At 42.8% G+C, this 16,964-nt stretch overlaps 1 protein-coding gene across 1 annotated transcript in view; it reads left to right on the plus strand.

Moving 5' to 3' along the window:
- The window catches only part of LOC121062916 (microtubule-associated protein 1B-like), a 63,373-nt gene extending 50,089 nt beyond the window's left edge, over nt 1-13,284 (plus strand). The window contains exons 6-7 of the mRNA XM_040543215.1: nt 8,450-8,688; nt 9,404-13,284. Coding sequence (XP_040399149.1) covers nt 8,450-8,688; nt 9,404-9,559 — 395 coding nt within the window. The 3' untranslated portion in view covers nt 9,560-13,284. The remainder of the gene's footprint in view (nt 1-8,449; nt 8,689-9,403) is intronic.
- Nucleotides 13,285-16,964: the final 3,680 nt, after the last annotated feature.

The raw sequence follows: 16,964 nt of genomic DNA on the forward strand, positions 1-16,964 counted from the left end.
TTGTGTTTATGTCAGTTGAGAATGCAATTTACAGCAAACACCCAAAGAAAGTCCATGCTTTAAAAATAAATCCAGAGTGTAAAGGCTGCATTTAAATGAATGAAATATGCTGAATTAACTTTTGCAATCAGGGAAACTAGATGCATCAGTTTGCTCAGATGTAAAGAATTAGAGTGAGTACATCAAATATAAAAAGATTAATACTAGCTGTCTAAATTAGTTAACCAACTAATAGAATTAAAAGTATTGCTTTTGTAGGTGAAGTCAAATTAGTAGTAAAGTGACCCATTTTATTCATTGTAAGAATCATGTAGGCATAATGCTCTTAACATAAACCAATTCATTTTAATTTTGTGAGAGGCGAAGGTGATATAGGACATTGGATGTGTTTATTACTTTGCTGGATTCTTTTTAAAGAGTATTTTAAAAATAACAGCAGTAAGAGCACTTTCAGTGAGCTAAGCATGTACATCACATAATCTGGTTAAAGTCTTATGCTATCAATGATGGCTAAACATATGGAAAGTTAATGTTATTTTGAATGACTGTTGTGTAGTCTAAGTAGTAATAAAATATGAACTATATCACTGAAGGAGGCATTGTGCTAATATGTTGTTTCTGGCAGATCTTGTTACAGAGCATTTTGAGGATACTTTGATTTTGCTGTTGTCATCAGGACTGATATTCTATTGAAAGCTTTTTACAAGACGCAAGTCTAGGATTCAGTACAAGCAAACCAGCATTCAGCTGTCTGTAGCTTCCCCATTTTCAGTGGTCTATTGTTCCTTTCATACACCATCATTTGCAGGTCTCTGTTAAGAGATGCTTTTCAAAGTAGTGGTATAGTTCCTCATGCCGTACATTTCTCCAATACTTTAGCTCTCTATTAGATTCTTCTTCCTTGAAGCATATTTCTCAAACATACACTAGAGCTTAAGACAAGGCTCTATTTGATATTGACATTTAGGTGTAAAATATAATGTCTAATACTTTATCCAATGTTGGTATTCACAGTTCAGAAGGTCTGTTGTGGTTTAGCCCGGCTGGCAGTCAAACACCACACAGCCGTTCGCTCACCCTCCCCCCTCTCTCTCTGGGATGGGGGAGAGAAACGGGAAAGTGAAGTCTGTGAGTTGAGATAAAGACAGTTTATTAAGACAGGGAAAAGAATAACAACAACAATAATAATAATAATAGTATTAATAGTAATAATGTGTACGAAATAAGTGATGCACAATGCAATTGCTCACCACCCGTTGACCGATGCCCAGCCTATCCCCGAGCAGCCGGCCCCCCCTCCACCCCGGCTAGCCACCCCTATATATTGTTCAGCATGATGTCAGATGGTATGGAATACCCCTTTGGCCAGTTTGGGTCAGCTGTCCTGGGTCTGTCCCCTCCCAGCTCCTGCTGCATCCCTAGCCTGCTCGCTAGCAGGACAGAGAGAGGCTGAAAAGTCCTTGGCTTGGTGTAAGCACTGCTCTACAACAATTAAAACATCAGCATGTTATCAGCGCTCTTCTCATTCTAATCCAAAACATAGCACCCTGCCAGCTACTAGGAGGAAAATTAACTCTGTCCTAACTGAAACCAGGACAGATATCCACCCCTTATTCCATACCATTTATGTCATGCTCAGGTTACACTCTTTCCAATACCTTCTAATTAATCACCATTTTCATCTATGATATATAGCAACCATGGTAGCGATGAAATACAGTATTATATGATAATTACCATACTATAATTCAACTCATGGGCTATTCTCACCCAGTATTAGGTCCCCTTGAGGTACACACCGGACCTCCCCATTCTCTTGCATTACCCACCAAGTGCATCCAGGTCCCTGAGCAAAAGCAATCCCACGAATGGGCTTGCCTTTTCCTGAGGCAGGAGTAGCCCAGACTGTCTTACCCAGCATGTTTCTTACGTGCACTACAGGAACTTTATCCCCTTCTACAGTGCGTAACAGGTTTGATTGGGCAGGTCCAGCTCGGTTGGCAGATCCTCTAGTATTGACTAACCAGGTGGCCTTTGCCAAATGTGTTTCCCAATTTTTGAATGTCCCAGCACCCATTGCTTTCAGTGTAGTCTTTAACAGTCCATTGCATCGTTCAACTTTCCCGGAGGCTGGTGCATGATAGGGGATGTGATACACCCACTCAATACCATGTTCTTTGGCCCAAGTGTCTATAAGGTTGTTTCGGAAATGAGTCCCATTGTCTGACTCAATTCTTTCTGGGGTGCCATGTCGCCATAGGACTTGCTTTTCAAGGCCCAGGATAGTGTTCCGGGCGGTGGCATGGGGCACAGGATATGTTTCCAGCCATCCGGTGGTTGCTTCCACCATTGTAAGTACGTGGCGCTTGCCGTTGCGGGTTTGGGGGAGTGTGATGTAATCAATCTGCCAGGCCTCTCCATATTTGTATTTCAGCCATCGTCCTCCATACCAGAGAGGCTTTGACCGTTTGGCTTGTTTAATTGCAGCACATGTTTCACAATCATGAATAACCTGTGCTATAGTGTCCATGGTCAGGTCCACCCCTCGGTCACGAGCCCATCTGTATGTTGCATCTCTACCTTGATGGCCTGAGGTGTCATGGGCCCATCGGGCTATAAATAATTCACCTTTATGTTGCCAGTCCAGGTCCACCTGAGCCACTTCAATCTTAGCAGCCTGATCCACCTGCTGGTTGTTTTGATGTTCTTCAGTAGCCCGATTCTTGGGCACATGAGCATCTACATGGCGTACCTTTACAACCAGGTTCTCTACCTGGGCAGCAATATCTTGCCACAATGCAGCAGCCCAGATGGGTTTGCCCCTGCGCTCCCAGTTGTTCTGCTTCCATTGCTGTAACCACCCCCACAGGGCATTTGCTACCATCCATGAATCAGTATAGAGATAGAGAACTGGCCACTTTTCTCGTTCAGCAATATCTAAGGCCAGCTGAACGGCTTTCACTTCTGCAAACTGACTCGATTCACCTTCTCCCTCAGCAGCTTCTGCAACTCGTCGTGTAGGACTCCATACAGCAGCTTTCCATCTCCGATGCTTTCCCACAATACGACAGGACCCATCAGTGAACAGGGCATATTTCTTCTCATTTTCTGGTAGCTTGTTGTACAGTGGGGCTTCTTCAGCACGGACCACCTCCTCCTCTGATGATATCCCAAAGTATTTGCCTTCTGGCCAGTCCATAATCACTTCCAGGATTCCTGGGCGACTGGGGTTTCCTATTCGAGCCCGCTGAGTAATCAGTGCAACCCACTTGCTCCATGTAGCATCAGTTGCATGATGTGTAGAGGGGACCCTTCCTTTGAACATTCAACCCAGTACCGGCAGTCGGGGTGCCAGGAGGAGCTGCGCTTCAGTACCGACCACTTCCGAAGCAGATCGAACTCCCTCATATGCTGCCAATATCTCCTTTTCGGTTGGAGTATAGCGGGCCTCAGATCCTCTGTATCCCCGACTCCAAAACCCCAGGGGTCGACCTCGAGTTTCCCCAGGTTCTTTCTGCCAGAGGCTCCAGGTGGGACCATTCTCCCCGGCTGCGGTGTAGAGCACATTCTTTACATCTGGTCCTGTTCGGACTGGCCCAAGGGCTACTGCATGAACTATTTCCTGTTTAATTTGTTCAAAGGCTTGTCGTTGCTCAGGGCCCCATTCAAAAGCATTCTTCTTACGAGTTACTTGGTAGAGCGGGTTTACAATCAGACTGTAATTTGGAATATGCATTCTCCAAAACCCCATGACACCTAGGAAAGTTTGTGTTTCCTTCTTGCTAGTTGGTGGAGACATAGCTGTTATTTTGTTGATCACATCCATTGGGATTTGACGACGTCCATCTTGCCATTTTATTCCTAAAAACTGGATCTCTCGTGCAGGTCCTTTAACTTTATTTTGTTTTACGGCAAAACCGGCCTTCAGAAGGATTTGGACTATTTTCTTCCCTTTCTTGAAAACTTCCTCTGCAGCGTCACCGCACACAATGATGTCATCGATGTACTGCAGGTGTTCAGGAGCCTCCCCCTGCTCCAGCGCAGACTGGATCAGTCCATGGCAAATGGTAGGGCTATGTTTCCACCCCTGGGGCAGCCGATTCCAAGTATATTCAACATCTTGGAGAGCTACCGTAACTAGCTCGGGGGATAAGAGGGTGGTGAAGGAGAAAGGGAGAGTGAACAGGTAGGAAAAAATATCTTCCCCTGTCCCCTCCAGAGATTGACTCCCTGATGAAAAAAGGCAATAGGTGTAATTGCTAATAGTTTCTGAGATATGGTTTCCGAAGTATAGAGTCGACGACAGTGCTGAGTACAAATACCAGGTTAGAGTCATGACCAGATACCTCATCATTTCATAAGCCATCGTTACACCACACAGTACCATAACAATCTTAAACCAGGGCCCGGAAAGGATAAACAGCACGACAGGGAGCACATACAGAAAGTAACTTGCTATAAAACTCAATTTGGGAAACAGGCACAGCAGACTTGAGATTAAGGCAATCAACATTGTGACTAGCAACTATTAAGCAGGTCGAATACTTATACCAATTTTAGTTTAACACACTCTGGTCAAATCTGTCGATATCTCAACCCTTCGAGCCCCACGTTGGGCGCCAAATGGACTGTTGTGGTTTAGCCCGGCTGGCAGTCAAACACCACACAGCCGTTCGCTCACCCTCCCCCCTCCCTCTCCGGGATGGGGGAGAGAAACGGGAAAGTGAAGCCTGTGAGTTGAGATAAAGACAGTTTATTAAGACAGGGAAAAGAATAACATCAATAATAATAATAATAATAGTATTAATAGTAATAATGTGTACAAACAAGTGATGCACAATGCAATTGCTCACCACCCGTTGACCGATGCCCAGCCTATCCCCGAGCAGCCGGCCCCCCCTCCACCCCGGCTAGCCACCCCTATATATTATTCAGCATGACGTCAGATGGTATGGAATACCCCTTTGGCCAGTTTGGGTCAGCTGTCCTGGGTCTGTCCCCTCCCAGCTCCTGCTGCATCCCTAGCCTGCTCGCTAGCAGGACAGAGAGAGGCTGAAAAGTCCTTGGCTTGGTGTAAGCACTGCTCTACAACAATTAAAACATCAGCATGTTATCAGCGCTCTTCTCATTCTAATCCAAAACATAGCACTCTGCCAGCTACTAGGAGGAAAATTAACTCTGTCCTAACTGAAACCAGGACAAGGTCTATCACAGACTTTTTATCACAGATGATCAAAGATTTTGTAACATATGCATTAGTTAAAATGCTCTAATTCAGGAAAACTTATCATATTATGATGCTTATTTGGCCTATTGCTCTCTGATGAATATCATCAGGTCATGTTAGACAACTGTAATGGACTTTCCTGGCCTTTCAATATGTAACCCTTAATAAAGTGTATTGCTCAGATAATTTAGTTTACCAAACTTCATACTCTGTAATTTCATGGAGAGGCTAATAAAACATAAATGGTGATCATCTAAATACAATTAATGATTGAATCCTGATTGTCAGGTCACTCTGTGATTCAATGTGTGACAAAAGCAGCGTTTTTGAAATATTTTTAGTGCTAGTGTTTAAACTTTGAACTTCCTTTTGACTGAAGCTCTTCTTAGAACAGGTACTACACTATGTATAGCAGCAAAACCACTCTTCCCCTTACTTTTTGCGACGTGGCTAATTTGTGTATGCAAATAAGGAACTAGCAGGCAAACAAATACTTGTTCTTAGTTCCCTGAAGTAATTGAATTAGGAAATTTCACTGTCCTCTCAAGTTCCTCTTTGCCCCTCTTTCTGCTCTCATGTAGTAGCTTCCTGATGCTCCTGTAAGACAGCCTGAAAATATCAACAGCTGCTATGCTGATACCCCAAATCTCAAGACTGCTTAAAATCTACATGACTTCCTGTGTGATCCTAAGTTTTATAATCATGCATACCCAAGACTTTTGAAAAGCTGTGATTCTTAACTTGAAAAATAGAATCATAGAATCATAGAATGGCTTGGGTTGAAAAGGACCTTAAAGATCATCTAGTTTCAACCCTCCTGCTCTGGGCAGGGTTGCCAACCGCTAGAACAGGCTGCCCAGAGCCACATCCAGCCTGGCCTTGAATGCCTCCAGGGATGGGGCATCCACAACCTCCCTGGGCAACCCGTTCCAGTGCCTCACCACCCTCTGAGTGAAAACCTTTCTCCTAATCTCTAACCTAAATCTCCCCTGTCTTAGTTTAAAACCATTCCCCCTTGTCCTATCACTATCAACACGTAAACAGGCATTCCCCCTCCTGTTTATATGCTCCCTTCAAGTACTGGAAGGCCGCAATGAGGTCTCCCCGGAGCCTTCTCCAAGCTAAACAAGCCCAGTTCCCTCAACCTTTCTGCATAGGAGAGGTGCTCCAGCCCTCTGATCATCTTAGTGGCCCTCCTCTGGACCCATTCCAAGAGCTCCACATCCTTCTTGTGCTGGGGGCCCCAGGCCTGCACGCAGTATTCCAGGTGGGGTCTCACAAGAGCAGAGTAGAGGGGGACAATCACCTCCCTCTCCCTGCTGGCCACCCCTTTTTTAATGCAGTCCAGGACATAGCTGGCCTTCCGGGCTACAAGCACACACTGCTAGCTCATGTCCAGCTTCTCGTCCAGAAGGACGTCCATCAAGTCCTCCGCAGACTGCTCTCAAGTTCTTCTTCTCCCAGTCTATATAAATACCTGGGATTGCCCCAGCCCAAGTGCAACACTTTGCACTTGGCCTTGTTGAACCTCATTAGGTTCTCATGGGCCCACTTCTCCAGCCTGTCCAGGTCCCTCTGGATGGCATCCCTTCCCTCTATTGTATCGACTGCACCGCTCAGCTTGGTGTCATCTGCAAACTTGCTGAGGGTGCACTCGATTCCATCGTCTATGTCGTTGATAAAGATGTTGAAGAGCACCGGTCCCAAGACCGACCCCTGAGGGACACCACTTGTGACTGGCCTCCACCCAGACATAGAACCGTTGACCACAACCCTTTGGCTGTGACCAGCCAACCAATTCTTTATCCACCTAACAGTCCATCCTTCAAATCCATACCTCTCCAATTTAGAGAGAAGAATGTGGTGAGGGACCATGTCAAAGGCTTTGCTCAAGTCCAGGTAGATGATATCCATCACCCTTCCTTTGTCCACTGATGCCGTCACTCCATCATAGAAGGCCACCAGATTGGTTAGGCAAGATCTGCCTTTGGTGAAGCCGTGCTGGCTGTCTCGAATCACCTCTTTATCTCGTGCATGCCTTAACATGTCTTCCAGGAGGATCTGCTCCATGATCTTCCCAGGCACAGAGGTGAGGCTCACCGGCCTGTAGTTCCCCGGGTCTTCTTTTCTCCCTTTCTTAAAAGTGGGAGTAATGTTTCCCTTTTTCCAGTCACCAGGGACTTCACCCGACAGCCATGATTTTTCAAATATGATGGAGAGTGGCAACCACATCAGCCATCTCTCTCAGCACCCTGGGATGCATACCATCTGGCCCCATGGACTTATACACATCCAATTTCCTTAGGCGGTCCCAGACTTTTTCCACTGTCACAGTGGGACGGAATCCGCTCCTCTCACCCTCTCCTCGAGGTTCAGGGTCCTGACAGACATAGGAAACTTGACCACCAGTGAAGACTGAAGAAAAACACTTGTTGAGTACCTCAGCTTTTTCCATGTCTGAGGAAGCCAGTTCTCCCGTCTCGTTTATCAGAGGGGGAACACTCTCCTTGGCCTGTCTCCTCCTGCCTATGTATCTGTAGAACCCCTTCTTGTTATTCTTCACATCCCTTGCCAAGTTCAGCTCCATCTGTGCCTTGGCTTTCCTGATCCCATCTCTACACATCCGGATGACACCCCTGTATTCCTCCCAGGCTACACAACCCTACTTCCACTTCCTGTACATTTCCCTCTTTTCCCTCAGTTTAAGCTGCAGGTCCTTGCTCAGCCATGCCAGTCGCCTGCCTCCTCTGCTCGATTTCTTCTGCTGAGGGATGGAGAGCTCTTGCACTCTCAGAAGGGTGTCCTTAAATTTTACTTACTTTACCTTAATTTTACTTACTTTACCTTAATTTACTGAATGGTAATTCAGTATTCACGGCCCGGCGTAGTAATTGTTGGATAATAATAGCATATTACTGGGAAAGGTTTAGTCAGTTGTTGGTTATGTGGTAGTGAGCTTTTATTGTATTATGTAGTTAGTTACATTTATTATTTTTTCCTCTTAGTACAGTCATAACTGGGATACAACAAATCTGGAAAGTGTCATTAGGAGGGTAATGCCATAATTGTTTCAGAGAACACAGAAGTACATCTGTAGCTATGTAATGCTTAACAAACAGCAGCTATTTTAAGGAATATCACCTCAGCAATTATAACAGTAATTAGTAAATGCATGTTTTTAACCAGCCTGTGATATATTCTTTTGTTGTTTTATTTCCAAAGGAACTGGGAATACTAAGTTGGCCAAATCTACGGTGGTGCCTCCAGGACCTCCAGTGTATTTGGATCTGGTGTACATTCCCAACCACAGCAATAGCAAGAATGTCGACATTGAGTTTTTCAAGAGGGTGCGGTCATCCTACTATGTGGTGAGCGGGAATGATTCTACAGCCGAGGAACCGAGCAGGACTGTTCTGGACTCCCTGCTGGAGGGCAAAGCCCAGTGGGAGAGTAACATGCAGGTAAGCTCTTCACTAGTATTTCTGCCTGGAACTTTAAACTTCTCTGGGAAGCAACTATGGGAAGCCAGAGCATCGCTGGAGTGGATGGCGACTGCTCGGGACATGGGATTTCCAGCCAGGGCACCTCGTTTCACCAATAATGTGAGAGGACACCCAAGTGAAGCACAGAGCTGCACCATACTCAGCCACTCTCCCATTTCTGGCCCATCTGACCTGTCCCTGGAGAATAAAACAGTTTGGAACTCCCGGTTTACAGGGCCATTTAGCTGTTTCACGCTATTGCTATACCATATATGATCCAAGTTTGGAAACCTTGCAGTTTTTAAGTAGGAAAGAAAAGTGAATGTTTCATGATTTGTATAGTAATCACATACACTTGGAAACTTCTTGTACCTTTCCAACATGGTAAATAAATAAACAAAATATTTGGCCATAATCTGAAGAGCTATCAGTACAGACAACAGCCTGCTACTTCTCTGGAAAGCTGCATCTCAGCAGCTTATAGAACCAAAGCTGCTTCTTTACAGTCATTTCATCTTATTTACATATTTACTTATTTCCTTTTATCCATTCATTTACCTAAGTATTTATTGCATAAAGAGCCACTCTTTCCAAAAGGGAAACATGCTTGTTGGCCAGGACTTCTAACAGACATTTTTCTTATCAGTCGTTTCTGCTGTCAATTCCTGAGGAGTTATCCTGTTTTGTGTTGCAGGTGACCTTAATCCCAACCCATGACTCAGAAGTGATGAGAGAATGGTACCAAGAGACCCATGAGAAACAGCAGGACCTCAACATCATGGTTTTGGCAAGCAGCAGCACTGTTGTCATGCAAGATGAATCTTTTCCCGCATGCAAAATTGAACTGTAAGAATGAGACCATGCACCACAACATTAAACTTTGTTTCCAGAAATTCTTCAGTTTGAAAACACCTTTTATAAAAATTCAACCCATCTATTTCAGCTGCTGAACTATATACCTGCCAAATGCTATACTGTGTCACAATGATGTAAGTCACTAATATTTTTCAGTCTTTGCTAATTACTAAGGGAAATAACAGTATTCCCACAGTAGGTTTCATAGTACTGTGACAATACAGATCCAGTTTCATCTCCTCTGAATGTTTGGAAAGCATGCACTAGCAACTCCAGCTGACTTCTGTCAGATAGAGGCATTTGCCCTCTAAAGAAACACAAAGAGAGAGAAAGAGAGAGAGGGTTAGGAGGAGAAAGTAATAAAAAATTAGATCTGCTTTAGTCTCACGGCAACAGATGTATCGCTTGATGCAGTTTGCAGTTTTAAATTTGTATCAGTCTGAGCTATAGCAAAGGGGGTCCTTACTTTGCAGAATTGTTAGCGGGAAAATAAGAAGCGGCAGAATGTGGCTGGGAAGGGATATACAACCTAAACTCTCATTAGCAGTTTTCCACTTTAATTTGAACTCTGCATACTGACATACCATAACAATCACAGGCCAAATATACACATAGTCTGAACCCATTCAGAATTTTAAAACCTTCCTTTCAACATGCAGAACTGTTGGTCTAAGGCATGCTCCCAGTGAAAATACACTTATGCCACTCAGAATTGACCAGTCCACATGCTTAACTGTCAACTGTTGATTGACTGCAGTAAAATATCAAAGCAGTTGGAAGTACATACAGTATACAATTTGCCTTAGAACGTGACTTGAATGTATAAAGAAACTTGCACTTATTTTTTACTGTTGAGACATCAAATTTATAAAACATCTGTGTAGGATCATAGTTACACCAGTAAAGTGTGAGTCTGCATGTATGGTACTAGAAACCTATCTGACTAGTCGAACAGCTTGGTGCTATGAATTACATATGTTAGTCATGTGTGCACTTCATTGATGCACCTGGACAGCTCAACAAGGCAAGGCAAGCATTTTTTCCAAAGTTTCTTTTGTATTGTGGAAGCAAGATTGAAGTGGTGTCCAGTATCAGAGTTGCAAAACTTAGCAAAACATTCAGGATGATGAAAAAGGTTACCTGCAAGTCTGTACAGTATTCAACCTTCCTTGGTTTTACCTTGTTTTATTTGTTTAATTTAAGAGTGAATGTGGGAATAAATATACAGAAACCTTTCTTTTAGTGCTGCATGAACTTTTAATAGATGAATTTTTAACAAAAGTTTTAATTTACAGGAAAATGCAAAGAAAAAAATTTCAGGTAAAGGCAACTTTTTCTTAGTAGTTTTGTAGGATAAATGAATAATTTGTTTAAGGTTCTAGTAAGAATAGATATTGAGGTAAAATTTATTGAAAATAGTCAACTGCCAATACCTTGCAGTGGGGGGCACCCTGGTGGTAAAATTAACCTATTGATGATAACAGAAAATGGGATTTGAAATGTTGATTGCCTAATATTTACAAGGGTGTAGCCTACATTCTCAACCCTCACAAGATCTTGAAAAAAGATACAATAAACTAAAACAAGTCTCCTTTCCTTTCCTTTCCTTTCCTTTCCTTTCCTTTCCTTTCCTTTCCTTTCCTTTCCTTTCCTTTCCTTTCCTTTCCTTTCCTTTCCTTTCCCCCCTTCCTTACCTTCTCTAGACTGCTTGCAGAGGAAACAGCATATAGAACAGTTCCATGATTTAAAATAGTTTGGATTTTTTTTTAACCTCAGAAGTTTTACCCCAATAAAAACATATTGTTACATTGTAGAAGGTTTGTGAACTGGAATTTGAAGAATGTGCAAAAGCCTCCAAAATGGAGATATGTGCTGGTCTGTATGATTCACCATTATGGCTGGTATTAAGTTTCACAATGTAGTGGACTATGACCTCATTTTATTTTATTTACTTATAATTTATTTCAAATTTACATTTTGTAGCATATTTTTATTTAATAGGCATATGTTTGCACTCCTAATTTTTGTGATTTTTTTTTTTTGTATACTGCTTTACGACCCTTTAAATGTGGGCTCTTGAGGCCTATTTAATACTGTAAATTACTGTTTGTCAGTTGTTGGGATTTTCAATTTATTTTTAACATTATCTTTTTTTTTTGGTGTCTCTAGTAATATTGCTTTATTAACCTTTTAAGTTGTAAAGAATAACTCAGAATGACTATGGCACAAAAGACAGATGGAAATGTATTGTGAAATTAAGCATGTTTGCTGGGCTCATAATCATTAACTTAAAATTGCCTTTGTAATACATAGCCTTCAAAGGCCTTTCTGCAATTCTTTCTGTTTTGTCTACTTTCTTACATAGGTAAGATTTCAAACTTTTTGAGTGGGTAGGAACAGATTTTCTGATTTTCTGACAATATCTGAAATGTTTTGTACCTCTGCTTTGATAGAAAATCTGTTTTAAGTACAGCAGTGGTCCAGAGACTAATCTAACTTATGCCAATGTGAATCAGGAACAATTTCACTGCAATCAGAGAAGTTACAGTCATTTGGTCCTACAGTAAATTAAATTAGAATCAAGCCTTAAATCTCTCCAAGTAAGTTTGTGATGACTCAAGCATTTGTTTTACTTTAAAAAAAAAATAGTTAAAACCAATCTTAAAATGTACATTCATTTTTTGCTACTACAATAATATTAAAAACCCAGTCTGGCTCTTCTGAGGTAATGTAATGCCTGTTCCATCTATTCCCTTTTAAATGGCAACTGTGTCTGGGTGTAACACAGTGATGAACTCCTCCATTAGCTTCTTTTACCCTTAATGTCTTTCCTGCCTGTGGAACTAATCTAACTAACTGTGCTAGTCATAATACTACACAATTAGCTTAGTAACAGTCATCAAAATGTACTATGTACATTAACAATGAGTGCTGTTGATCAGCATAGATTTCTAGGAGCATGGTTTGTTATTGATTAATTATAAAAAAATCAGTATTTGAGTGCAAAGGACACACCATTTAAATTATAGTATTATACATAATAGCATGCCCAGTCATGATCTTTATGCTATTGCTATACTCTTTCATAAAATTAAATGAAGAATTAACTTTAGAGATCACCTCCCACTCCTGAACTTGGACAGGGTCTCTCTTGCATGCCTTTTCCAAGTCCTGTGGTGGGCCTAAATTCATTGACCTCAGCTTTTCACCCCATCTTTTATAGAATTCACTTTTGATTTTTTAAAATTATCTTACATACTGTGGTGAATGGAGGTAACTGTGTATATAGTTCTTTTTAATTGTCTACAATAGCTTATGCATTTTAGGACAGTTCTAGTACTCATTTGCTAATGTTTAATCAATTTGTTGAATTTTCAATCCCTCCCACCGCAAGCAAGTCAGCTCCACAGAGCACTTATTGTGCATTTGGGACATTTTTGTCATATGCTTCACTTTGTTCATCTGTTGCCAGAGGTTCTTGTTCAGTAATGATGTTTTGAGAGAAATAGTAATTTTGTTGGTCTGGACTTATTAGAAAAGGAAAAAGTATAATGTTTGCACTTGAAAGAAACTGTAAGCTTTCATCTTCACATAATTGAACAAAACACTAAAAGCAACTGGGGTAAGTATTTCTTAGAATGCAGTTGTATTGTTCACCTGGTTTTAAAATGTTTGCTATTTAAAATTAAAAAAAAAAAGAAAAAAGTCTGTTTATTGTGACTAAAAAAACTAAAAAAAACAACAAAAAATACTGAAAGGAGAAAAAAGGAAGGAAAAAAAATAAAAAGCTTCTCTGCACTAGATGGTGGGAGCTATCTGTTCAAGACTGAGCTGTAATCACAAATGAAAAGAACAAATCTGAAATATGTTTTCACGTATTTGCATGCGGCCATTATTTTCCAAGCTATGGAAAGGAAGAGTCTTGTTGCTGTCTGAGAAGCACTTCACACACCTCCTCTCTCTTGTTCTGAATGGTGTTTGTGTTGGTCTGCAGCTGTGTATGGTATTATGTCTTATAATCCTGAATCACTTCTATTCTATCCAGTCATATCTACCATAGAAAAGTAGTTTCCAGTGAAAGTAATATGTAGTGCTTTTATGATATTTGTGTGCAATATCCCCTCTTCCACTGAGGATATTTGATGTAAAGGAAACAAACTCAGTTCCACAATAAAATACAAAAGTGGTAAAGTGGTGTTGACCTGTTTCTTGTCCTTGTGTATGCATGTATTTGTAAGTTTTCCCTTTCCTTCAGTCATGACTACCTACTATACAGAACTTTTCTCAAAAGATCAGTGACTATTTAAACACTAGATAAGAACCAAACTCTATTTAGAAATTGGAAAATAAATGAAGATTACTTTTATTTCTTATGGTGTAAAACATTACTATGATGTACCATGATGTGGCTTCTTTTAGTTCTCATTTCTGTATTCCTCAGTAGCATGAGAAAACACCTCATTTTCAGTAAGTACACATTCAAGTGGCTGTGTCAGAGATGATACCCAATAAAGCTACATCAAACTGAGCCCACCCTGGTTTGAAAAGAGATCTGTTCCACACCAGGGAGCTGCAAGTTAACAAGAGTGCATTGCTTGTCTCCAGAGAACATGGACCCTTCACAACCACTGTTGCCCTGTGATCCTGGTGAGAGGGGATGGGGTCAGCTAGCATGGAGTATTTGGGAGAAGCAGGGAGTCAAGACAAAACTGTACTTTCATGCTCTCAGTTTTTTTTTTTTTTTTTTTTTTTTTTTTTTTTTTTTGCTTTATAGACTCTTGTCCTCTACTCCTGTTAAAGGGATGTTGTATGATCAGGCTTTCTGCTTTTGTAGCCGACTTGAGGCCATTGCCTCACATCCTATCACTTGTCACCTGAGGAAAGAAACCAACACCCTACTTGCTACAACCTCCTTTCAGATAATTGTAGAGAGCAATGAGGTCTCCCCTTAGCCTCCTTTTCTCCAGACTAAAGAGCCCCAGTTCCCTCAGCTTCTCCTCATAGGTCGTTTTCTAGTCCCTTCACCAGCTTTGTTGCCCTTCTCTCTGCGCATGCTCATGCAACTCAATATCCTTCTTGTAGTGAGGGGCCCAAGAAACCACAAAGTACTCAAGGTATGGTCTCACCAGTGCCAAGTACAAGGGGACAACCACTTCCCTTGTCCTGCCAGTCACACTATTTTTGATGCAGGCCAGGATGCCACTGGCCTTCTTGGCCACCTGGGCACACTGCAGGCTCATGTTCAGCTGGCTGTCAACCAGCACCCCTAGGTCCTTTCCTGCTAGGTAACTTTCCAGACGCTTTTCCCCATGCCTATACTGCTGCATGCAGTTGTTCCTTCCTACCCTCAAGCTGATCAGGACTCCTGCCCAACTTGGTGTCATCTGCAAACTTATTGAGGGTGCACTTGATCCCCTCGTCCAGATCACTGATGAAGATATTAAAAAGAACTGGCCCCAGAACTGAGCCCTGGGGGACACCACTAGTGACTGGCTTCCAACTGGATTTAACTCCATTCACCACAACTCTTTGGGCCTAGCCACCCAGCCAGTTTTTAACCCAATGAAGCATACACCAGTCCAAGCCATGAGCAGCCAGTTTCTCCAGGAGAATGCTGTGGGAAACAGTGTTGTTGGGAGGAATGTGTTAAAAACAGCGAGGAGGATGGGATCAGAAGGGAAGACTGGCAAGGAGGATTGTAAATACGCTCAAGTGATCTTGCAGCTGGGAATGCGTGAAGTCTGGGAAGCAGCAATGCAGAAAAATATAAATTATGCCTGCTGCTGTTTGTGCTCTGTGTGTTTGGCAAGTAGCATGTCTGTGCATAGATAACATAGGTGTTTGGGGGACACGGAGATGCCCTATCGAATGCCGTTGAGCTCCCGGCCTTGGTATAGAGAAGATCAAAGGAGCACAGTGAGGACTGCAGCATGGTGGTAAAAACTGCACCTGCGCAAACCCTTGATAAAAACAGGCAAAACCAGCAGGCTGGTGATCTCCTAGCATGGACCCTGTTTAGTGGGTCTCACACAAGTGTCAAAAGCCTTACTGAAGTCTAGGTAGACCACATCCACAGACTTTCCCTCGTCCACTGAGGGCATCACCTTGTCATAGAAGGAGATCAGGTGAGTCAAGCAGGACCTGCCTTTCATAAACCCATGCTGACTGGGCCTGATCGCCTGGTTGCCCTGCAAGTGCCGCGTGATGACACTCAAGATAATCTGCTCCATGAGCTTCCCCGGCACCAAGGTCAGACTGACAGGCCAATAGTCCACCCTCCGGACCCTCTTGTAGATGGGCTTCACATTTTCTAGCCGCCAGTTGACTGGGACCTCCCCTGATAGCCAGGACTGCTGATAAATGATGGAAAGCGGCTCGGTGACCACTTCTGCCAGCTTTCTCAGTACCCTCGGGTGGATCCCTTCCAGCCCCATAGACTTTGTACATCTAAGTGGTTTAGCAGCTCACTAATCCTTGGATTATAAGGGCTTCATTCAGCTCCCCATCCCTATCTGACCAGCTCAACAGGCTGGCTACCCAGAGAACATCTGGTCTTTCTAGTAAAGACTAAGGCAAAGTAGGCCTTAAGTACCTCAGCCTTTTCCTCATCTCTTGCCACTATGTTTCCCCCCACAGCCAACAAAGGGTGGAGATTCTCCTTAGTCCTCCTTTTCTTATGTATTTATAAAAACATTTTTAACTGTCTTTAACAGCAATAGCCAGATTGAGCTCCATATGAGCTTTGGCCTTTCTAATTTTGTCCCTGCACAGCCTCACAACATCTTTGTAGTCCTCCTGAGTGTCCTGCCCCTTCTTCCAAAGCTCATAAACCGTCATTTTCTTCCTGAGCTCTAGCCACAGCTCTCTGTTCAGCCAGGCCATTCTTCTTCCACGCTGTCTCACCTTTCGGCATGTGGGGACAGCCTGCTCCTGCACCTTTAGGCTTTCCTTCTTGAAGAGTATCCAGCCTTCTTGGACTCCTCTGCCCTTCAGGACTGCCTCCCAAGGGACTCCGTCAACCAGTCTCCTAAACAGGCCAAGGTGTGCCCTGTAGAAGGCCAGGGTGGCAGTTCTGCTAAGCCCCCTCCTTACTTTTCCAAGAATCAAAAACTCCATTAATTCATGATTGTTATTCCCAAGACAGCCTCCAACCTTCACATCACCCACAAGTTCTTCTCTGTTCACAAGCAAAAGGTCCAGAAGGGCACCGTCCCTAGTTGGCTCACTCACCATGTGTGTCAGGAAGTTATCTTGCACACACTCTAGAAACCTCCTAGACTGTTTCCTCTCTCCTGTGTTGTATTTCCAGCAGACATCTAGTAATTTGAAGTCCCCCATGAGAACAAGGGCTAGAGACTGCAAGACTTCTCCCAGTTGCTTATAGAATATTTTGTCAGCCT

Source organism: Cygnus olor (genome assembly GCF_009769625.2).
Source record: "Cygnus olor isolate bCygOlo1 chromosome W unlocalized genomic scaffold, bCygOlo1.pri.v2 SUPER_W2, whole genome shotgun sequence".
Classification (NCBI taxonomy): Eukaryota; Metazoa; Chordata; class Aves; order Anseriformes; family Anatidae; genus Cygnus; species Cygnus olor.